The sequence below is a fragment of the Schistocerca nitens genome, chromosome 10 (assembly GCF_023898315.1).
Source record: "Schistocerca nitens isolate TAMUIC-IGC-003100 chromosome 10, iqSchNite1.1, whole genome shotgun sequence".
In the NCBI taxonomy this organism is placed as follows: Eukaryota; Metazoa; Arthropoda; class Insecta; order Orthoptera; family Acrididae; genus Schistocerca; species Schistocerca nitens.
Genome location: NC_064623.1, coordinates 144,749,658 through 144,768,644, shown reverse-complemented (window position 1 = coordinate 144,768,644; position 18,987 = coordinate 144,749,658). Strand labels below are relative to the sequence as shown.

General features: G+C 37.4%; 1 protein-coding gene across 1 annotated transcript in view; it reads right to left on the bottom strand.

Moving 5' to 3' along the window:
• Positions 1-257: 257 nt before the first annotated feature.
• The window catches only part of LOC126210374 (double-strand break repair protein MRE11), a 157,597-nt gene continuing 138,867 nt past the window's right edge, over positions 258-18,987 (bottom strand). Inside the window, exon 12 of the mRNA XM_049939603.1 lies at positions 258-654. Within this exon, the coding sequence (XP_049795560.1) occupies positions 538-654 (117 nt within the window). The 3' untranslated portion in view covers positions 258-537. The remainder of the gene's footprint in view (positions 655-18,987) is intronic.

Below are 18,987 nucleotides of genomic sequence, written 5' to 3'. Positions count from 1 at the left end.
GGTGGTGGTGGTGGTGGTGGGGGGGGGGGGTTCATTCCGCTGAAGGCCTTTTTGGCCGAAAGCTTACTTGTCTGACAGTCTTACCTGCAACTCAGCATCTCTGCTGTATGGTGAGTAGCAGTTACCCTTTTCAAAATATTGTCATTATACCATGCTGGATTTTCCATTATTTAAACATTATAAATCTTCTGACATCCCTGTCATTACCATACCTATCTGAGTTATAATATTCTTACCTAAGTTCAGGTCTCAAGTAATAAAACTGATAACACTGCAGATTTATTAACAAAACTTTCGCCCAATATAACAACAGACATTCAGTTCGAAGTACAAACTTACATGGTATAAAATAAGGGTACATAACATGATGGTTTGACACAAAATCAAGCAACATGTATGCCACAGTTATATCTGTCTGTCTGTCACATAATGTTACACTTTGCACACTATAACAAGCACTCTCCCCACAGTGGACAGACTGTGCCCTTTGAAGCCTACAGTGAACTGATGCTCCTCTATTTCACATACTGGTGGGAGTTAATCACTGTCACTGAACACAATCGTAGACTTCTTCGTGCTTCTGCCACTGCTCCTGCTACTCTGGCCCGTGAATGACTCAGCAATAGTCCTTTGTGCCACAGGCTCATATGTACCCTATAAAATGCAAATAATCATCACATAACTGGAAAAAGAGAGAGAGAGAGAGAGAGAGAGAGAGAGAGAGAGAGAGAGAGAGAGAGAATTACAATTCGAGTACGCTCAAGACAAAAGCAAATGAAATTAAGATCAGGTTACCTTCCATTCGGAAAGCAGTTGCACTCCGTGACTGTTATATTGACTTCCAAATTATAGAGTGCAGCAATCAGTTGTCCTTTATAAATTTTATTATGCAGATCTAGATTTTGGATAGAAGCTAGCCACTCTCAATGCACTATTATTTTCGCTCAGTGCATGTAATGCCTGTTGGTCAGGCTTCATCCAATATTCATTGAATACTCAATGAACTGTGGATGAAGCCCAAAATCTAGATCTGCACAATGAAATTTAAAAAGGACGACTGATTGCTGCAATCTATAATTTACAAGTGAAATTAAGATGCCAGAACAAGGAACCGCAAATCAATTTAACACAAAATATCTATAAAAAGAACTATACATCCACAAACACACAAAACAGAAGCAACACAATACAGTAATTAAACTTTAAACTACAATGCCTCTGTGGATCAGAAACACCAATTCTCAACAGGAACACAGACATTGAAAACACTAAGAAAAATGAATGCAAAATTGTAAGAAATATTCTAAGCCCAAAATATTTAGACAAACAACACAGATTCAGAGGCAAAAAGGAGCTCTAAAAACGCACAAATATCCATAGTGAAATTAGGAAATACAAGTTAAGATACTATTGACACATTAAAAGAAGAACCCAGACAGACTTACGTAACAAATAGTGAAATTCTTTGACACCAGGAATAAAGCCAAAAAGGACACAATGAAATGGACTGGAAACATCAAAACTGATCTGAAATTGGCAGGAATTACACCAGAAGATTCCAAAGCATTGAAATCTTCATGTCTCAATTTTACAAATGGCAAGCTGAACAAGAGGAAAACCAAAGATGGCAATGGAAAAAGATGGTCTGACTTCTCTGTCATGTATTTGGCAACATACATACGAGATCTAAGAACAGCTATGGTGTTTGAGATATAAAGGGCTCACCAAGAAATTAAAATGCAGAAATGTTCAACTGTCACTCGGCAATAGACCTATCGTGCTGCTTCTTTTTTGCAGTGCAACAGCTAACACAATAGGCAGCTTACTGGGAAGAAGAGGCGCACGGCCTATTGTCCAACCAGTGGGGAGATCATCTGCCCAGTTAAGGCATCTAATGCGAGTGTGAAAGCAATTACATCATTCAGTCTATCCGTACAGTTACCACCTGCTGTGCAAACAGTGCAAATTAAAAATCGAGAACTTGAGAAATCAGCTGCTGCTGAGAACTGCCAGTACTTAGGATATCTAGAATCAGTTACAACGGTTACGGGCCCTTTTGCCTCAGGAGATACAATGGCTTTATGACACCATCCCCACCTACTTCAGGAGATACATCCAGGCCATAGGGATTGCAACATTGTAAGTAGACTCATACTGCCAAGTACTTCATAAATTTGACTCGTTGGTGTAAACACTGAAATAACATTACATATTCTCTCGTCCCCGTAAAGTAGAGGTGTACAGACTAGCTAGTATTGGGGTCTGCTGCTGTGGCCGCCCACTGCAGACATCGTAGTGCCTACTGAATCGGAATCCCACTTCACGTCCAACCAACATGGGACGACTGCATCACAGGGCTTATATTCACCAGAAAAACCTACGTCGTCTGTGTTGCCCACAAATATTTACCGGCAGCCACAACACAACACAACACCAGGTTTCCACCGACAGCCGCCAGGGACTGCTACCCATTCGTGGAGCCTGCAAAACAGCTACACTAGAGGTCGCAGCTAGTCTGGGAACTAATTTGCTACGCAAGGCACGTGATCGCAAATAGTTCTGGCAGATACATCCACCAATTAGCTTTATAGGGCGGCGCAATGCCGGTAATGGGCAGTTCGATGCACCGCTTGGAAGTCTACAGAACTGGCACCCTGGCAGCCATAGCCAGTCACCTCTTCTAGCTGGGTGATATCTTGCAAATGGACTTGGTATAATCGATGAACATCTTGACATTGTAGAATTGTTTGATTTTGATCCCTCCCTGTGAAGAGTCAGAACTTTCCTATTATTATTTGTTATTGTATACTGGTGATTATCCGCAGGGACAGAGTCTGTAGTTCTTTTGGAGATTGTATTATTGTTTCGTTTAGGCGAGTCCAGTAAGTTGTTTTCAGACTTGTATTTTCCGCATTTCTATTCTGCTAGTGCAGATACACGAGCCGCAATCCCCTCACTGTGACACTTTAAGGGCTGTGAGAACAAAATACACAAAGAAAACAAAATTAAAAAATAATACAATTTGCATGCTTCTGTGTACCTGTAAGTAGTCTGTGCATCCTTGGCATAAAGTTTCATTTTGTTTCCTCGTCTCCCCCTGAGTGCAACACTTCTCTTGTCAGGCAACATATAAAAGTAAGAAAAACTATTCCAACTTTTGGAACTGTTGTATCCTTCCTGACAAAAGAATATGTAAACTGTAGGGGACACTTTAAAAGCAAGTGCTGACCACCTATAAGGGAATCTGTGTTCACACGCACCACTCCTGAGGCACAATGTGTAGCACTAATATTTCTTACCACTGAACGACATTCTCAAATGTAAACTATAGAACAATTAGTCATAGGTAAAAGCAGTCGATATGTGGGGGTTATTATTTTTATTGTACACGGAGAGCGAAGTCAAGGGACGAAGTTAGACTTTGGACACAGGACGGCAATTGCAGCAACTCTGTGAGAGAAAATAGTGCCTCAGACACAAAAACAGCCTGCTTTGGGGATGTGCAGAGTTGCTAAGATGGTATAAATAAATGAACAATGGAGATGAGGCTGGGTAAATTATGTGAAATTTTCTATTAAGACTGACTCTACGGTTGAACTACTAGCAGTGAGAGATCTCTAAGTAATCTAATCGATGATGTACCTTTGGGAAGTCAATAGATCTGTTTTAATTTGTATTGGAATCCTTACATTATTTGCTGCAAGTTTAAAAATGTGGTGTAGCTTTTCTTTAAAGAAGCGGAAGTACAGGTGAAGCACGAGTCTGAGGAAAGCTGAACTGCAGCACAGCAGAGAATTTGGAAAAGGGCGAAGAAGAACTAAATTGATAAATTATTCCACAATGTCCACAAAACACCACATTTGTGCAACCAAAGTGCTGGACATTTATCACCTGCTGGAAGTGAAACAAAGCTAAACTTCACAAGAGACTAAATTACATCACAAAGAATGATAAAAGTGAGAAATATTAAATAAAAATTGATAAGGGAGACCATTAGAAGAAAGGTTTTAAGAACAATTAGCTATTTTACGTGAAGAATTATTGTGAAATGGTAGCATTGCTCCAGAGGACCAAATAAATAACTGAAAGGAATACAGGTGTTAAGACACACATAAAAGCAATTATTCCTAAGAAATTTGTTGCTGGAAACGTGCCAGTAAGAATCACAGCATTACATCTGACAACAAAGACATTTTAAGACAGTGAAATGGAAGACTGGCAGGCAGTCTCTTTGGCAGCTGACAGCTAACTGCAGTGAGCAGTCGGCAGCCATACAGAGCTTTGCAGTGTGAGAGACAGTTGCACAAACAGTTCATGGCAGCACAGTGCAGTCCACAATTCCATGTGACCTGTTACTCAGCAGAAACATGTGGGCTGTGTATACTCCATAACATTTTTTCTTCTTCTTAAAAGCGACACTGTGTGTTAAGAGAGAGTGCAGAATTGACTTTAAGTAGCAATTTTTTAAAGCAAATGTCAGTAACTGTCACAAATTATGGAAATTGTGCTTAAGTTTTGTTCTTTTAAAGTATGCCAATATTAACAAGGAAAATGGGTGAAATTTTAAAAGCTGTTTCTGATTTGTGTGCTGGAAGCATTGACAGGGCAAACCAAACTAACTTAAATGCTCAGGGTGTTAAGTTTGAAAAAGTTTTTGCTGTGACAAACACTACTGTAAGGCACTTAACTATTGAACTAAATGCCAAGTCAAATACCACTAGTGATTTACATAGTAGACAACAAGTTAGAGGTTAATAAAAAAAAAATGTTAGAACCGGTATGTATTACATTGAATTAAAAAGGGGACTTACAATCTGTGATAGTTAAGCAGTCTGATCTAGTGTGGCATAAGGTAAATTAACAATTTAAAGAAACAAATAGACATTTATAACAAACTAAAAGAGTTTACTGGAGAGGAGCTACTGAAGTACAGAGTCAAATTTCAGGCATTATTGTAAGATTTAATGTTTTAGAAAAGGGTAAAGATTCAAATGAAGTAACTATCTTAGGTTCCACCTTCACAACATTGAAGGAATGTGTAAACAATTTGATTAAAACAAAAAGTTCAAGGAAAGCTAGAATCATCCATCAGTACTCATTTGTCAGCTGACCTGAAGTAAATATTACTGAATTTTCAACATTAAGAGCAGAAATTTATTTAAAATATACTGTATGAAAGGAATCTTATTTGTGAGACCAAATTTAGTACACAATTACTCACTGGTGCAAGAAATATATAAATTAATTTCATCAAGTTTTAAAGTAATGAAAATGAGTTTTGTTCCATGTACTATTAAATAGTGTTTTGTTCAAAATGTTTGATTCTGATAGTAAGATATGTAATCATGGCTTACCAATGGTATTAAGAGAAAAAATTCCCATGGAAAAGAGAGTTAGGTATGTTCCACTGGATATCTTTGTGTTTTTTTATTTAAATGTGGAACTGTCAGAGAAGAAACTTAAGTTGCAGACAGGCACGATTAAAAGACACTCACATATAGCTTTCACACACACACACACACACACACACACACACACGTCTGCCAATTCCAGCATCTGAGGCTGGACACTGCAATTGGCAGTAGTGTGTGTCTGTGTGCAAGGTGTTTATGTGAGTGTCTTAATTGTGCCTGTCTGCAACTTGTATCTTCTTTACAGTAAGTAAAAATCTATCATTTCCTACATTGTTAATACTCCAACCTGGAGTTTCCATTGTTTGAACTGACAGAGAGAGTGGTTACCAAACATAAAAGTAGGATTGCATTTCAGTTTGGAACTGCAGTGGAAAACTGAAGGCATTAGTAAAAGAAATAAAAAAAATAAATAAAAAAAATAAATAAATAAAAAAATAAAAAAGAAACCCATACAGATTAATTTTTTTTTGTGAATTAGTAGTTCACGCCTATACACTCCCGAATAGGTCATCGAATTTTTTTCATATTTCGTACTGTCGTGCTATTCTGTATACACTTTTTATAGCTTCACTGACCATCAGTATCTAATTTTCTTTAAAAAAATGAATGAACACGAAAAGAGTTATTTGTTTCACAACAATGATTCTAAATTTGCTCTTTGCTTTGCTCACTTTTCAAATTCATTATTGTACTTGGCTGGGATAACACATTCACCATAAGAAATGCCTCTTACAAGTACAATATTAGCGACAGAGGAATGAACAGTCTAGGTAGCTGACCATAAAAGTTATCACATGCTGATATAAACATTAAAACAGGAATTGTGTGTTCACATAATTACTAAAATAATACAAGGGTGGTATGAAAAGTTATCAGAATGGAATAGAAGAAAAAAAAAACTACTTACATTACTGAAACGTTTTTTATTTTTCAATGTATAGTCTCCTTGTAGATTAATGCACTTGGTCCAACAATGTTCCAGTGCCTTGATCCCACCTCGAAAATGAGTTTTCTCTACGCTTGCAAAATAGTTCTCAACTCCGGCTGTCAATTCTTCGTTTGAAGTGAAACTTTGTTCACCAAGAAAAATTTTCAATTTTGGGAAGAGATGGAAGTCTGACAGAGCCATATCAGATGAATAAGGAGGGTGTGGCACCAATTAATACCTTAGTTCGTGTAATTTTGCTATGGCGACGGCACATGTGTGCAGGCGTGCATTGTTTTGATGAAAGAGGACTTTCTTCCTTGCTAAATCTCGCCTTTTTTCCCATATCTTTTGTTACAATTTGTCCAGGAGGTTAGTATAGTATTCTCCAGTAATTGTTTGCCCAGTGGGGAGATAATCTACAAACAGAATCCCCTTCACATCACAGAACGCTGATGCCATGACCTTTCTCACCAAAGGAATTGTCTTTGGTTTCTTTTGTGGTGAAGAATCGGTATGTTTCCATTGCTATGACTGTCCTTTTGTCTCTGGGCTATAGTAGTGCACCACAAACGGGCGCAAAAAATCTTGTTCATTTCTCCTACAACGGGCCAAACATTGTTCCGATATGTCCATTCTCATGAGTTTTTGATCATGTCAAGAGTCGCGGCACCCATCTAGCAGATAATTTTTTTCATTTCTTACTCTTCAGTTAAAATGTGATATATCCTTTCAGATGACATCTGGCAAAGGTGAGCAATTTCACGCACCTTCAATCGGTGTTCCTCTGTGACCATCTTGTGCACTTTTGCAATGATTTCTCGAGTAGTGACACATCTTGGCAGACCACTGCGCGGATCATCATCTAAGCTCTCCCGACCAAATTTAAATTCATTTGTTCAGTTGGCAACAGTTGAATATGAAGGAGCAGAGTCCCAAAGTGTATTCTGCAAATTGGCATGAATGTCCTTTGCTTTCATACCTTCCTTTTATAAAGTACTTAATCACTGCCCGAATCTCAATTTTTTCCATCTCGCAAATTACTTTGTGGGAACAATAGCAGAGCCACATCACCGCCACAGCTATCTTCCAAGAGCACTGATGTAGCACGTGTTTACAGGCAACAGTCCAATGAATATCACGCGAACAACTCGTTGCTCTAGCGCTGACCTCTCGTGGCGATTCCGAGAACTTTTCAAACCACCCTCATATTTATGACATGCTAACAAAATTATACAATGAGAAAATTACAAGGATTGCAGGCTACAATGGTATAGACGGATACTTAGAAGACTGAGCTAAGATAAAAGCATACAACCAGGTGGGTTAATTTTTTGATTTGGGAAATAGGACTAACAGTGTTTAATTTTTTTAAATATTTATAGAAGAACGAGGTATTTTTTTCAAACAATATCTCTACGAAAAAACAATGGCACACCATGAAGGAATTATCCAAACGGGACAGAAATAAGTAGATGTACATGTACAGCCAAACAAATGATTAGTTTCGGAACAACTGGGTGGTATATTCAACAGAAAGAGTACCACAAATTGAGCGAGTCAATAATGCACTGGTCCACCTCTGGCCCTTATGCAAACAGTTATTCAGCTCGACATTGACAAAAGCTGTTGGATGCCCCACTAAGCGATATCGTGCCATTTTTTTTTTTCACAAATGGCATTTTTTTTAATTTTCTCTTTTTTGAGTCATCAGTCTTTGATATGGCCCACTACGAATTCTTCTACTGCGTCAACCTCGTCATCTCAGAATAGCACTTACAACCTACATCCTCAATTATTTGCTGGATGTATTCCAGTCTCTGTCTTCCTCTACAGGTCTTGCCCTTCACAGCTCCCTCTAGCACCACGAAAGTCATTCTCTGATTTCTTAACAGACGTCCTATCATCCTGTCCATTCTCCTTGCCAGTGTTTTCCACATAATCCTTTCCTCTCCACTTCTGCACAAAACCACCTCATTTCTTACCTTATCAGCCCACCTAATTTTCAACATTTTTCTGTAACACCACATCTCAAATGTGTTGATTCTCTTCTCTTTCAATTTTTCCACAGCCCATGTTTCACTACCACACAATGCTGCGCTCCAAGTGTACATTCTCAGAAATTTCTTCCTTAAGTTGAGGCCTATGTTTGGTACTAGTAGACTTCTCCAGGCAAGGAATGGTCTTTTTGCCAGTGCTAGTCTGCTTTTAATGTCCTCTTTGCTCCACCCTTCATTAGATATTTTGCTGCCTAGATAGCAGAATTACCTAACTTCATCTACTTCGTCACCATCAATCCTGATGTTGTGTTCCTCACTGTTCTCATTTCTGCTACTTTTCATTACTTTTGTCATTCTTTGTTTTACTCACAATCCATATTCTGTACTTAAGACTGTTTATTCCATTCAGCAGATCATGTAATGCTACTTCACTTTCATTCAGGATAGCAATGTCATCAGCAAATATCGTTTCACCTAAAATTGTAATCCCACTCCTGAAGTTTTCTTTTATTTACAAAATCGCTTCTTAGTAGCGGCAAAAGACTACACCATCGTTTTACACCCTTTTTAATCCGAGCACTTCGTTCTTGGTTATCCACTCTGTGTGTTTGTACATATTGTATATTACCCGCCTCTTGAAAGGTGGCTACACTGAGTCACAGCGCCAGAGATTGCGCCAAAGATTATTATTCTGCCGCCTCCACTGGTGCAGTAGTAGTTCAGAGGTTGCCGAGGGCAGTACTTGTTGAGAGGATGTCGAGTGCAGTTGTTGTTCTGTTGGGCGAGAGAGTAGATGGTGTTCGGTTGGTGTAATGTATAGATGGAAGATGTTGCAATGATCACAGTGTATTTGTCATCAATATATATAGAGGTACAAAAAACTTTATTTCACATTTCTTTAATGACAATGTCTCTTGGTCACAGGTTCAGTCAACAAAGCATCTGGCTCGTGTTCATGTATTAGACTTGTAATTCTGGCTTCTATGTGCAATTATAGTATTTCTGGTTTTTGAATTAGTTCATTGTAAATGGTGTTTAAAATATTTTGTCGTATTGAGGAAGAACCATGCCAGATACATGTACGTCGAGTCACACTACCACACACAGAACAGTTACACTTGTGCTTTGTTGTTTCGTAGCTTTTATAGTTGCAGGGGAATTAATTAATTAATTAATTGTGTTAACGGAAATTTCTTGTCATTCTTTATTTTTATTTCATGCAGTCAGATTGCGTCCCAATACTACTCAGGGCCAACCAGTTATGAGACTTCGCAACCGATCACATAACCACTAAAATTATTGCATTTTAAATAAGCCCCCATGCACGTGGCGACCGCTGCTTCGGATCGTCCCTTGGAATTATTTTGATAGTAAAAATAGCAAACAGTAGTATTGTTGTAGTAATTTGTAGTCTATATTGCATGTGTAGATTTAGTAATTGAACATTTGTAGTTGTCTTGTCATTCTTCTGCTGGTATTTTTGTAGAATTTAATTTTTGATGAGTCGTATACGGTTTTGACAATTTTGTGCAATTGCGAAGGTTTTAATTGTTCGTTAATCGCGTTTGTAGGGAAGCATTTCGTGTGGATGGTATTGTTGGTGATAAAGTGTTATATTGTGTGTAATTTTCGTATAGTGACGAGTTTTGTATGTTTTGTAAATGATTACGCGATCAATGAAAAAGGCAAAAATGATGGATAGTCAGAATGACGAAATTGTTAACATGGTGAACTCGCCAACACAGGAGAACAGTATGATGAATAATGAAGTAGAAAACAATTTAATAAGCCGGGAAAATAGTCTGGAACCAGTTCAAAATTTTTCACATCAAAAAATTCACAGAATACGAGATTAACGACAGAAGATTCTGGAATAGTATCAAACACAGATAGCTTTACAGCTATGATGAAGGAAGTTAGTTTTACGGGAAATGTTAGGGGCAAAAAGAATTTCGAACCAGTTAATATGGAGCAGTTGATGAGTGCAATATTAAATTTGGGATCATGGTCAGAAACTGATATGGGAACATTGGAAACACAGTTAGACTCACGAATAGGGACATGTTTTAAAAACATGAAAGAAGAATTACAGAAAGAAATTAGAGGAGAAGTACAACCAATTTTGAATGCTCACAATAATAGATTAATTTCAATAGAAATTAGACAAAAGGAACAGGATAGAGAACAGGAAGAAAGAGATCAAGTGATAGTACAAAAATTTTCAGAGTTAAATCTTCAACGTGCACACGATAAGGAAGAAATATTTGAAAGAATCGAGGAATCCATACCAAATGACAGAATAAATAACCTAACACAACAATATGAACAGTTAACTACTACATGTGTCAATACAGAAACCTGAGTCGCGACACTTACGGAAGACATAAATAAACAGAAAGAACAAATAGGTGACTTATCGGAAAGAGTTGAGGAGATTCAGATAAATTGACAAGAATTAGTTTAAATGGGGACAGAGATTCAGATGATACAGCTCCATTGCCATTTGCAGAAACAGAAGAGTACCAGAATATAAACAAACATGTTGAAAATTAGCGAAAATTTAATGAACGCGTTAAAAGGGAATTTGAGGCGTTACGAAAGCAAGTTACACAAATTGAAAGCAAAATCGTAGGAAAAGACAGTAGAAGAAATTTAGAACCAGCGATAGCAGTGGGTTTTGAAGAAAATAATTTATTTCATTTACGAGATGCAACAAGAGAGCGCCAGGCGTGCGAACTTGACAATAATCGACATTTGGACTGGGACAGACACGGTAGGTCTTTGTCGCCACGAGGCGAAAACTTTGACTATAAACACTTTTTAATTGTTTGGAAATTTAAGATCTTTCGCAATTCTAATAATGACATACATCCATGTTCATGGTTAGATCAATTTATGAACGCACTTCCGCCAAATTGGCCACTAAGTCACAAAATGGAATTTATGTGTGGCTATTTAGGTCCTCAGGGGATTCACTACACTAAGTGAATATGTGCCGTAGCGTGCACAGGGCCCCGAGGTGTAGTGGTGCTATTTCCCTTTTAGTTTTCTGCACTGCTGCCTACTCTTTTACTATTCTTTGTATCTATCAAAACAACTCCAACTATCAATCTATCCAGAAAAAGAGTCAGTAAAGAATAACCGGATATGACTATTTTACTCAAAAGTAATTTCGGAAATTACCGTTTGGACTTACTGTATCTTCAGCAGCATTCATTCGTGGTTGAAACGAAATGTTACCTGTTTATCTTCGTGACAATATTACTTCATATGTTGACAATATTCTTATTGCTAAACGTTCTTGGAGTGAGCATAACAAAATTTTGGATTCATTATTACGTTTTTTGCAAGAGTTGGCATTACAGTGAACTTGGAAAAATCTGAATTTGGTCATTCTCAGGTGAAATTTCTTGGTCATATTATTTCTACAGAAGGTATTCTTCCTAATCCAGATAAACTAGACGCTTTTCGTAATTATGCTGTTCCTACTACTAAACGTGATGTTCGTAGTTTCCTTGGTGTCTGTAATTTTCTTAGACGCTTTATTAGATTGGACAATTTGGCCACACCTCGTTTATGTGAACTTTCTGGAAAGAATTCTAATTGGTGTTGGAATGAGGAAGCTCAATTAGAATTTGAACAACTTCGTGATGCTTTATTTGCTGCTCCACTTCTTTCACACCCGGATTTATCTAAAGATTTTTGTCTGATGACGGACTCATCATACAAAGGCCTAGGTGCACACTTATTTCAAGAGATAGAAGAGAACTATGTTGTAGTACAGAAAACTATTGCATTTGGAAGTCGTGTTCTCTCTAAATCAGAAAAGAATTATTCGATTACGGAACTTGAAGCTTTGGCTGTTGTTTGGGCTTTCACAAAATTTCACATCTTTTTGTATGGCAGACATACTAAGGTTTACACCAATCATCGAGCTCTGGAATTTCTTATGTCAACAAAATTAACACATGGAAGATTGTCACAATGGGCGCTGTATCTACAGGAATTTGATTTTAGTATTGTTTACATACAGGGTTCTTCAAATATTATTGCTGATGCTTTATCACGCGCACCTATGGGTTTGAAACAAAGTGCTGAGGAGGACTGCAAAGAAAACAATTATTGTTTGATGTATATTCAAGGTGTTGCGTTTGAAAATTGTATTTCGTCTTCGCTCCAGGACATCGCTACGGAGCAAAACACGGAACCGATCTGGAAGGACATTAAGGAGAAGTGGAGGAGAAAGGAAAGTGCAGCGATTAGACAGTATTATTTAGTTTGCAATGATACTCTTTTTAAACGAAAATCGGTTGACAACTCTGTTTGGTTAGTTTGCATTCCTGATGAGTGGGTTAATAAATTGATTTGGTATACACATTTCAGTTATGCACACTTTGGTCCCAGAAAATGCTTTCATAAATTATGAGAAAATTACTACTTCAGTAACATGGAAAAACTTATTCGATTTGTTCTTGCCAAATGCAAATTATGTCAAAAGGCAAAGCCGCCAACTATTTCTCACAGAGCACAGTTGTTTCCTATCATTCCAGCGAAATTAAAGGAGATGGCTGCAGTCGATTTGTTCGGTCCAGTGGTTCGTTCTACTAATAGTTTTGCATACATTTTGGTAGCAGTGGAACTGACATAAAAATTGTGTGTTTTACACCTTTACGTTAAGCAACAGCTCATTCAGTATCTAATGCTTTCATCAAACATTTTCTTGAATAAGTGGGTCATGTTGATAAGGTTATATCAGATAATGGATAACAGTTTCGCTCTAAAATTTGGCTTCATACTCTACGGCTTCGTAAGATTAAACTAATTTTCATTTCACTTTTTCACCCTCAATCTAATGCTTCAGAAAGATGGATGAAGGAAATCAATAAACTGTGCCGTCTTTATTGTCATCATAATCACAGAACGTGGGATCAGTATCTTCATATTTTTCAAAACATTCTGAATGAACTCCCTAATGATTCAACTTCTTTACCGCCTATATTGATATTAAAAAAATAAAGCACCGACAAATCGCATTTCTGCAATCGTTCCTTTTCCGCCTACACAGAAACTGCGGCATTCTGAAGTTGTCAACCTGGCTCTACAAAATATTGCATCTGCGGCTGCTAGAAGGGAGATATCAGCTAAACGTCCTGGTTGTTTAAAAACTTTGTCAGTTGGTCAAAAGGTGTTGATTAAGTCTCATCGTTTGTCTCACAAAGGAAAAGGCTTGTGTCGCAAATTTTTTCTGCTTTATAACAGTCCATATAGAGTTCGCAAAATTATTCATGATAACACTGTTGAAGTGGAAACTCTTAAATCACGGTGCTCTAAGGGAATACTTCATATACCGAACGTAAAAATTTTTGTAGAATGACACACTTTTGAGAAATTAACAGTTACATGTAAACACGCAGAGAATACAAGGATACCGTACCGTGTTTTGGCGGCGGCACATATACAAAGCGACAGTCAGTCTGCGCGCCGCACAAGGTAGTCGTAGACAAACACACAGTCTAATTTCTCCGATTAAATTCAGTATAAAGCTATAGTGACTTGATAAATTATGTTATTAACGTTCAGTTTTTTTCAGGATACAGTTGTATGAAATATTTAAGAACTTCAGGTAAATTCTGTGTGTGTCCGACGTTAATAGGACTTGCTATCGAGAAAATTTCAGGAAGAATGTAATTTCGTAGAAGAAAGTAATAAACTAAAAAGGTAACTATTAATTGAGTTTATTTTTCAGGTAACATATTTCTACTTAGGTATGTACTTTATACATAATTTGCTGCTCACTATTATGTGATTTGTACTTTTTGTTAACTGATTTTGACAATGTTTTATTAATGAACAGGGTTGTAACTTAGGCCGGTATTACACTATCAAATTTCTTTGTTAAAGATTTGATCAAAGATGTGATCAAATATTCCGTCAAATATATTTGACAAAGATCTTTGACGTACCGCTAGAAGGGGTATTACACTGTCATCAAATTTTTCGTCAAAGTTCAAGATGGCTGACAACAACTTGTTATTAACCGCAGCAGTTGCACATACCGCAATTGCATTGTGTGCACATGCGGAAAAGAAGTGGGGAAAAAAAGGAACCATACATATGAGGTTGACAGTCTTAAATTCCTGGGATTACAACTTTATAATAAATTCAGTTGCGAGGAGCACACCACAGAACTGCAGAATCGCCTTAACAAATCTGTATTTGCAATTCGAGTGTTAGCAGACATAGGCAACATAAAAATGAAAAAGCTTGCATACTTTAATTCCATAATGTCATATGGTATAATATTTTGGGGTAAATCTTCAAGTCAAACAAAAGTTTTCAGAGTCCAAAAGCGTGTAATACGTATTATTTGTGGAGTAAATTCACGGATGTCCTGCAGAAACCTCTTCAAAGAACTGGGTCTACTAACTACTGCCTCTCAGTATATTTACTCCTTAATGAAATTTGTCCTAAATAATATATCTGTTTTTCCAACAAACAACTCAGTTCATACATACAATACCAGGAACAAAAATGATCTGCACAAGGACTTAAAAGCACTTACTTTAGTTCAAAAAGGGGTCCACTACTCAGGAACACTCATCTTCAATAATTTGCCAGCAAACATAAAAAATTTAGTTACAAATAAAGATCAGTTTAAAAGGAGCCTGAAAGACTTACTAGTGGCCAACACCTTCTACTCGATTGACGAAATTTTTAATAGAAGCAAATTATGTATAGTATTTATTCATACTATTAGTATTGTTATTTCAGCTTAAAAAAAATTGACATTTTCCACATCCACGAGGATCTCCTCAGCACGGATCTATGGAACGAAAAACATCCAATCTGGGTGAAGCCGTGGGTTTTACGACACGATAAAAGCATTCAACAAAACTTGTTACGTGAGCTTACAGTGGAAGATGTCAAGTCGTACATCAATTACTTAAGAATGGATGAGCATACATTTCTGTATGTGCTCAGTGAAGTGTATCCTCATATCACAAAGCACAATATTCACTTAAAAACTGCTACATCTTCAGAAGACAGGCTCACTGTAACACTCCCGATTCCTTGCTACAGGAGAGGGTTAGGTTAGGTTAGGTCATGTCAGGTCTCCAATCTTCTTAATCTATTTTTGTATTCAGGGTGCCTCACGTTGTAAAGCGCCTCATCAGCTTCATACATCTCTATTAATTTTGCAGTTGTTGGCACACACCAATTGTATTTACCGGCAATGTTTATAACAACAATACAGACGACAGAACGCTGCAGCGATGCTAGCGCTCCATGTGGTAACATTTCACATTGCAGTGAACAGAAGACAAGCGATTTCTTTGATCAAATCTACAGCGAGGCCCTAGATTTGATCAAATATTGGACGACATTTGACAAAGTTCCTATTACACCATCAAATATCTTTGACAAAGATATTTGACAAAGAAATTTGATAGTGTAATATCGGCCTTATGTATATTATGCATCGCTTGGCTGCTCTGCTTTTTCACTGATGTCATACTTTTTATTATGTGCCTGCTGTGCCTATTTATTTAAATTATATTTGTCACCTGATTAGTTGTGCTGATATGGTTATGTATGTAAGTTATACTTTGTGATTTATCTGCTTGCGCCTTCATGTTTACTTATTGAGATTACATATGAGCATTTATTGCTTATGCTTGTATGATGCTAATGACCTGTTTATTATGTAAGATATATACTTGCTGCTTTGTGTATGGATTGCATATTTACACATTTCTGTTTTGTTGTCATAACTACTCTTTAATTTGGTATATAGAAATGCTTATATACTGTGTACGAACATGGAGTTTAGGTTACACTATGGTATTAATTATAGATTGTTCGCTTGGCAGAGCCTCGTTGTACGGATTGTGCTACATCCACTTGTTGACATTCTGTTCTCTACTGGTATATTTACTCGCTATTGCATGTTTTGCTTATGCTCAGTGCTTTATATTTTAAGATAAGAAAATGAACTGCTATAATTCTACGATCGACATTGGTACAAGAAACTTCATTGAAGTCACATGAGCTGGAGGTTTTATGGAAGCTGTATAAATTTATGCTAATAGAAAGGAAGCTAACGACATGAAATACCAACACTAGCTTTAGACCATTGACAGTTATTACACTGCATTCTTCGTGAGCCATTGAAATAGCAAGTCACACTTGACACAAAGAAATACTCCAAATGTTTCCTTCTGTTTTGCCATGATTCTTGAACTGGTGTACACACTGTGAAATATTATGATTTATTCATTCAAAGTCTTATAATCAAATACAGTGGAATGTCAGGTCTTAAATGGCTACACATGATAATTGAAATGGCCTGGGAGTCGGGACAGGTTCCATCAGACTGGACAAAAGCAGTAATCACACCAATCTTTAAACATGGAAACAGAAAAGATTGTAACAACTACAGAGGTATCTCTTTAATCAGCATTGTGGGTAAAATCTTCTCAGGTATTGTTGAAAGGAAAGTGCGAGTATTAGTTGAGGACCAATTGGATGAAAATCAGTGTGGGTTTAGGCCTCTTAGAGGTTGTCAGGACCAGATCTTTAGCTTACGGCAAATAATGGAGAAGTGTTATGAGTGGAACAGGGAATTGTATCTATGCTTTATAGATCTAGAAAAGGCATATGACTGGGTTCCTAGGAGGAAGTTATTGTCTGTTCTATGAGATTATGGAATAGGAGGCAAACTTTTGCAAGCAATTAAAGGTCTTTACATGGATAGTCAGGCAGCAGTTAGAGTTGACGGTAAATTGAGTTCATGGTTCAGAGTAGTTTCAGGGGTAAGACAAGGTTGCAACCTGTCTCCACTGTTGTTTATATTATTTATGGATCATATGTTGAAAACAATAGGCTGGCTGGGCGAGATTAAGATATGTGAACAAAATAAGAGGTCTTGCATATGCGGATGACTTAGTTGTGATGGCAGATTTGATTGAAAGTTTGCAAAGTAATATTTCAGAGCTAGATCAGAAATGTAAGGACTAAGGTATGAAGATTAGCATCTCCAAAACAAAAGTAATGTCAGTGGGAAAGAAATATAAACGGATTGAGTGCCAAATAGGAGGAACAAAGTTTGAACAGCTGGACGGTTTCAAGTACTTAGGATGCATATTCTCACAGGATGGCAACATAGTGAAAGAACTGGAAGCGAGGTGTAGCAAAGCTAATGCAGTGAGCGCTCAGCTACGATCTACTCTCTTCTGCAAGAAGGAAGTCAGTACCAAGACTAAGTTATCTGTGCACTGTTCAGTCTTTCGACCAACTTTGTTGTATGGGAGCGAAAGCTGGGTGGATTCAGGTTACCTTATCAACAAGGTTGAGGTTACGGATATGAAAGTAGCTAGGAGGATTGCAGGTACTAGTAGATGGGAACAATGGCAGGAGGGTGTCCACAATGAGGAAATCAAAGAAAAACTGGGAATGAACTCTATAGATGTAGCAGTCAGGGTGAACAGGCTTAGATGGTGGGGTCATGTTACAAGCATGGGAGAAGCAAGGTTACCCGAGAGACTCATGGGTTCAGCAGTAGAGGGTAGGAGGAGTCGGGGCAGACCAAGGAGAAGGTACCTGGATTCGGTTAAGAATGATTTTGAAGTAATAGGTTTAACATCAGAAGAGGCACCAATGTTAGCACTGAATAGGTGATCGTGGAGGAATTTTATAAGGGAGCTATGCTCCAGACTGAACGCTGAAAGGCATAATCAGTCTTAAATGATGATGATGATGATGATGATGATGATGATGATGATGATGATGAGTCTTATGTGGTCATTCATACTACGTACTCGCACCTACTTACTGAAAGTTATTCAAACTGAAGGCTGTTAGAGGTCATGTATGCATTTCTTTTATTTTATGATGGACAAGGTAACCAAAATGTATTTTATAATTCATACTGAGTAGAAGATTTGGCTCAGGTGGATTACACAGAGGTTGTTTGTGGACACTGTCTTCGGATTGTATGGAATGATGAACTGAAGTTTGCACTAGGATTTTATCTGTATTTGTTCGAGGAGACTGACTAGAGGAAAGAGTTGTTATGGAAGTGAAATGATATTGGTGATAAAGTTTATATGTATCGACGTATTGAAGAGGTATTAATGAAGTACTGAGATTGTGTGATGTTGATGATTATTGGTGTTTTGGTGGGTAAGAGGTAAGGTAAATGATATTGGTGATAAGGTTTATATGTATCGACGTATTGACGAGGTATTATTGAAATATTGAGATTATGTGATGCTGATGATTATTGGAGTTTTGGTGGATAAGAGGTAAAGTAAGTGAGGAGCATATTTTTTTGTTGGTTTATATGGAACAAGAAGAATGAAAATGGCAGACTAGAACACTCCAGTGGAAGGAAGATTGTCTACACACACACACACACACACACACACACACACACACACACACACACTCTTTGTTAAATCAATAAGCAGTATTGAGGAAGTATATGCATATCTTGACACACTGACAGTTTTTCAGCAACCGTACATTGTGATTTAGCTTGGCAAACATTGGTCTTGACATGGTGACTATGACATTGACTAACTATTATTGACTGTTATACACTGCTGCCACTACTACTTGATACACGTGTTGGACATCAAATTTTGAC